This window comes from Microchirus variegatus (assembly GCF_963457635.1).
Source record: "Microchirus variegatus genome assembly, chromosome: 15".
Lineage (NCBI taxonomy): Eukaryota > Metazoa > Chordata > Actinopteri > Pleuronectiformes > Soleidae > Microchirus > Microchirus variegatus.
The window spans coordinates 13888360-13894772 of NC_139816.1; the positions used below are offsets into that span (position 1 = coordinate 13888360).

At 41.5% G+C, this 6413-nt stretch overlaps 1 protein-coding gene across 1 annotated transcript; it reads right to left on the minus strand.

Moving 5' to 3' along the window:
• LOC310937471 (uncharacterized protein) lies at positions 1-4055 on the minus strand. Its single transcript, XM_083901751.1, has 6 exons — positions 3906-4055; positions 2333-2380; positions 1243-1353; positions 766-879; positions 433-510; positions 1-348 (listed from the first exon to the last, which is right to left on the minus strand). The coding sequence occupies exons 1-6, from the start codon at positions 4026-4028 to the stop codon at positions 298-300; spliced, it is 525 nt and encodes a 174-aa protein (XP_083757877.1). The 5' UTR covers positions 4029-4055; the 3' UTR covers positions 1-297.
• Between the last annotated feature and the right edge of the window lie 2358 nt (positions 4056-6413).

The following is a 6413-nucleotide window of genomic DNA, read 5'->3' on the forward strand; positions in this document are numbered from 1 at the left end:
TGATAACATGCGGGAATATATTAGAAACTTAAAAGTAGCATGTAAAAAAAAAAAAGTACAGACTGGCTGATAAATGTAGATGTAAGCTAGCGTACATGTAAAAATAATAATACAAATAATAATAAAAAAACAGTAATGTTGGACACACGCGTCAAAAATAAACATCAAATCTGTTATTCCAAATGTCAGATTTTCACACAAATTTGTTTACATGTTTGATAAAATATAGAAGGAGCTTCTTATTGCCCAGCACTTTTTCTTCTTCTTCTTCTTCTTCTTCTTCTTCTTCTTCTTCTTCTATATGCTTCTTTTGGCTCTGGCATTCTTCTCTTCATTTGGTGGATCACCCTGAACAACACAGGACACGTCACGTTAACATAAATATGCATTAAACGGAGTAAAATTGCAGCGAAACATTATTTAATGACTCACCAGGACAGAAAAAGCCCCAGAACGACCTTTCCCCTTCTTGGGAGGCTCAAGGACGACCTGTCGCCTCGCTCTGGTCACCTAATTGTGTAAACACATATCTGTTATTTATTGACATATGTGACATTGTTTTTGGATATCAGCAAAAAGCACATTTAACTGTAAAACTAGGCAGTGCAAATAGTCAAAAATCCACCCAACCAAATATATTAAACTGACAAGAACACTGAGTAACTGATCCAATAAGGTGTAAGGTGGCCTTATAACTCTCACACAGCCAGTCTCTTTGCCCCGACTGTTACTCTGCTCAAAGGGTTGCCATGGAGACTTACTTACCTGTAGGGGGTTGGATTTCTTGTCATGGCTCAGGAGCGAGAAAGAGCCCACACGGGATGTACGCTTCTTTTTCTTATTTGACACTTGGACCAAGTGCCGCCTGGACCTGTCAGCCTAGGAAACCATGAAATATGGATTAACACACACATTTCAATCCACAAAAATTGAACTCGGAATACACACGCACACATATATTCCCAACCCTAACCCTTAATCTAAACCTAACTTAAACCAGGTTTTAATCCCCGAAAAGCCATTTAAACACCTAGCCCGCTCTCAACCTCAATATAATTACCTCCCAGTGCTGTATTAGTCTAATAAATCATCTTTTTTTATGATTACAACCTTTATAACAAACACAAAAAATGATTAAAGGCTCACTGGCCTTTTAGTCAGCAGTGGCCACCGAACAGTCTACGTCCTTTCTCCACCCCAGTATTTTGTCTGACTCCCGTGTGACTCACGAAAGTGGTTTACCTGGATGAGAGTGTTAGGAAAGCCTTTGACAGAGACGGCTCCGGGCAGCATGGAGTGACTCAGGTGGGTGGGACCTCTGCGCTCGAGCTGTCGCTTACGTCTGAACATGACCTGCAAAGGATGACACAGTCCCAACCACAACCGCAGAGGGAAACAACACTGTTAACTGCACATCTCTCTCTCTCTCTCTGTCTGTGTGTGATGAAGTGCATCAATATGAGCGTGTCATTCTTTTTTTGTTTTCTCTGTTCTGCTTTGTTTGCTCCGGTCTTTTCTCATACTGTGTCAATTTTTCTCCCTTTCAGCTCTTTCCTGTCCTGTCTGGCATTCAGATGCCCCGTGTTAGAGGCGAACTCCATCACTAAGGTGAGGAAACTGCAGAATTACATTAATAATGCCAGTGGGCCCCACCATTACTTGCACTTCTCATTGATCCACGTACAAATGAAGTCCAGTTATTGATCCATTTGTTTTGCTAATAAATGGACTGTCACTTTAAACACTTTTGTGATACATTTATAAAAAGTACAGCCCTATAGTGTTTTCCATTCTGTCTAAAGCAACTGGCCATAAAATCCTCCTAATATGTCACAGAGACTCAGGAATAATGTTCATATAACAAACTGAACTCACCAACAACAACAGTACAGTCAAAATATTTGCATTAAAAAAAATCTTTTGCAGACTGCAAATCATGTTTATGTTTTGAAATCATGTTTTGGCATGTGGCGCCACCTATCGCCGTCTACCAATCATTGCAGTCAGTAGAGTCTCAGCTGCCGAGCAACCACAGATTGACAGTTATGTCAGAAAACGAAACCTAAAAGACCTCAGTATTTTGAATTTGAATGTAGTAACCATTTTTGGCCACATTCTTACATATGGCACCTTTAATCCACACCACTGTTTCCTCTCTCCTTGTTGCGTTGTTGTTCACATTTTAATTTACTGTGGGTTCCTCTCACAGTGAACCAGTGTCTCACAGAGTCAAACCTCCTCTGAGCCGGTGCCCTCGCACCAAAAGAATCTAATGGATTCAGACTGAAACAATAATCTGGTAATGGATAAGATTTATGTTGGTGGCACGTACCAGTCCTTCGCTGAAGGGTAATGCCCTCTGCTGCTTCTGATCGTCATACTGAAAAACAGGAAAGGGGGGGTCAAAGGGTCAACATTTGGTGCATTTGTGTGAGAGTTCGCTTCTATAGTATGAGAAACGTCCATTGACCCGGACAAACCGCACACTGAAAAAGAAAATTCAACGCCCATGTCGGCAAACGTAGCACGATTCCTGAAGCGCAATCCTCTGACAACGTCGTAAAAAATCGAGATGAATGTTTTGTATATGTGTGTGGGTGTGGTGAGGATATCCATCAAAGACCTCCCACAGTCCATTTGGTTTTCGTTTTTGGTTGATGACAAGCCCCGTAAATTTCACATTTAATGTGTTCCATGCTATTACAAACACGAGTGACCTTGGTGGGACAGGCAAACCTGAGTAAATTTAGCCTCCTAAGACGCTGCTTCTGGTATTAGTTAGTTGCCACCACATTTGAAGCTTATAATTGTGCATGCTGTAATTAGATAAAAAAAAAAAAAAAGTGCCACAGAAAAGCACATACGGCACACAAACTCCCTCGAATGGAACAGAATTCCGAAATCAAGTTTCTTTCATGTGTGGGTGAAAATCGCCGTCTCTCCTGCTGCAGCTGTTGAATCCGTTGTCCAGATGAGGGTGATTACTTTGGACAGAACATGAGGACTGTCCACAGAAAAATGCTCGCCACAAAGTTTAAAGAATAACAGCTGGTAGCCACATGAAACGCCTAAAAAAAAAAGGGAGCTGAGGGATTTTGTTCCACAGTGGGATATATTTTTGGTGCGGAGGCATAATGGGCTGTAAAAACCATTACAATAAGACTTTGTCTCTGTTTAAAAAGGAAATTATACAGTATGTGTCCACAGGTCAGGGTTAGACTGTACACGTCTCCTTCCTCCATCCTTAAACACACTTGACTCCTGCTATCGTCATAACAGCCTCTTAGTCACAGTGAGTCTGCATTCCAACAGCGTTACTGGCTTCCTCTGTCCCAGGCTACCGTGTAAGCAACTGACCACACTATGTCTGAGTAAAAAAAAAAATGACAGAATACGTACATGACCGTTCATTTTCAACATGAACTGAAAGTATAAGCTTTTAAAGATGATACTTTCTTAATTTAAGGAGGTGATACAGAATATGAACGATTATAACTATGAAACAAGAACATGTAGAACATCTAAAGCTCATGATTTTGCATCAGAGGCAGAATTTAGTGATAAAAAATCCCATGTATATTCACTGTGATTTAAAAAAAGAAGAAGTAAACAGCAAATTTCCTTAAAATCTAAATCAAACTGACCAAACACCAGGGAGCTTACTGTACATTCAGTGTTCGTTGGCATTCTTAGTGAAGAAAATGTTGATCATTCAGCTTCTACTCACTTTAATTTCCACAGGAATGATATTTATTATCCAGTTTGGACCAAGCAAACAGCATTTATAAGTCAGACAGGCTGCACTTACCCCCCTGTAATGTCACGGCAGATGATGACGGCTACATAATGAACACCCTTGTCCGTCCTTAACTATCACGTCCATCAGAGGTGTGTGCATGTCTTACCTGTGCGTCTGCGGTCTGTCCACTGACACACAGCTCTCCCTGCGTCGCTCCCGAGCAGTCCAGGGCGTGTGACAGCAGGCTCGCCTGGAGGCAGAGCGCGCACAGCCAGATAGTAAACCCCATGATCCAGACAAGACGAAGACTGTTCCCAGCCACTGTCAGCTCCCGGCTTTATACTCTCGGCTCTGCTAATGGGGAACAGATGCAGGGGAACAGGAGGCCATGCCAGCTTCACGCAGACAAACAGCCCACCACAAGACTGTGCTTTGAGCCAGCCAGTGGCCTGCGGTCCTGCAGAAACATGTCAGACATCTTGAGGGGCCTCCCCTTTTAAAACCCATCTCCCCCCCCGCCACCCCCCCAACCCACTACCCCATTCCAGAGAAGAATATGAGGACCATTTTCCACTTATGTCTGCACTGTGACTCCTGCCATACCACATGTGTGAGTGTTGTGTATGTGTGTGTGTGTGTGTGTGTGTTTGAACGAGAGTGAAGGAAAGAGAGGAAACTTGTGTTGTCAAATGTCTGCACATAACACATGAGACATTTGTGGTTGGGTCCGTGTAATGAATTGAAGATTATGCCGTGAATTTGTTCTCCTGGCTCGGCGCTGATTATTATATTTCCTTCAAAAAAATGTTGCTGTGCAGCGACTATTTATACAGTTGTGCACTTCACTTGTTGGAATTACAGTAATTGCTCCTCAGTAGACTTCGTAGTGGATATAGCAGCACTACAAGACTGTGTCTATTCATCTTTCAGCCTGCTGTCAGATGTTTCCGATATAGATAAAAGTCATGTGTGTTGCGGGTTTAGAGAGATAAATCACCAACCCTTGAGAAATAAAATGACAAAAAGGCGTATAAATGTACCAGATTTCACTATAAAAGCTCATTTTCATCATCAGTTTCACCAGTTTCTGGCATGTTAGGAACTTAGAGTTAACAACATGAAAGAATGAACACTGACAAACAGCTCAACAATTAATACACACAACATACACCAAACAGACTTGTAGGAAGTTTGTCCAGTAGCCATTGCTTTACGAGTTTATGTTTGTAATGTTCCTACATGTTTAAATGTATGTTTTATAGCATCCGGCAAACAAGGGGAGGGGGTAGTGTACCACTGTGAGGAGTTTATATGGCTTTTAAAATGTAGCACACTATTAAGACTACATCTCCTCATGGGGTCAGTTGTACGTGAATAGGCACCCTGTACTCAAGGTGTATTACAGGATGGAAAGAATGAGTGAGAGCGGGAGAGGGCGGGAGAATCTCGTCTAATATCTTTGAGCCTCAGGCTCTTGGTTACAGAGAAATTGTCTACCACAAAGCCTGGAAACTAGCACTGCTGTGAAAGTTGTGGAAATAAGTGGGTTTCATTTCCGGTCCAAGCTGCCCATATACCACTTTCCTATCCTCTGGCATATTAGTAATATGTGTCCCTTGAGGCGACTCATCAAACCCTGAAAAAAAAAAGTTTGTGGGAGTGTGAAAAGGTGTGAGAGCAATGAGGGAGTCACAGTTCGGAGTTTGGAGAATTTTTTTTTTTTTTTCTCATTTTCTGAGATATGGCTGACACTGGTTGTTGCAATAGTCACCTCAGTGGTTTGGGACCAGTGAGTTAGACAGCTGCAAGCTAATGATGTGAAATGATGGAGGGGCTTATTAGTCAGGAGACGTGGGAATGTGGGAAGAGAGAAAAGTGGCCTCAAAACTGCAAGACCGCTTTCACTTTGGCAGCCGGTCCAAGATGGACGTGTGCACAAACATGTCAGCCTTTTTACCAGACTTTATTTTTTCACTGTCATTCCCAGCGCTGTTTTTTGCTATAAATCTGCATGTTCAGCCTCATCTAAGGAGAATTAAAATGAACTGTCTGCTGTGTCGTCATCCAGCGGACGTTGTCTCTATTACTATATGATTACTTATGATTCATTTAATATGTTTAGTTTGTATTTATAGGCCTAAATAACACTTACACCATTTACTTCAATATTCTGAAGTGTTTTTATTGTTTGCACATTGATATGGATGCTGACTCATTGTGTTTTTACTCTCAGTAATTTATTTCCTGTTGTTTTCCTTGTATTATCATTTTTTATCAGTTTAACTTGCTTTAGTGGCTCAACTTGAGATATTTAATTTTAAAGGTGCATTATGTAATACATTTAAAGCAACTGGCCATAAAATCCTCCTATGTCACAGAGACTCAGGAATAATGTTCATATAACAAACTGAACTCACCAACAACAACAGTACAGCCAAAATATTTTGCAGACTGCAAATCATGTTTATGTTTTGAAATCATATTTTGGCATGTGGCGCCACCTACCGCCGTCTACCAATCATTACAGTCAGTAGAGTCTCAGCTCCCCAGCATCCACGGGTTGCCAGTTACGTGAGGAAACGAAACCTAAAAGACCTCGGTATTTTGAATTTGAATGTAGGAAAGAATGGCCACATTCTTACATATGGCACCTTTAATATAAGAGGTTATCACG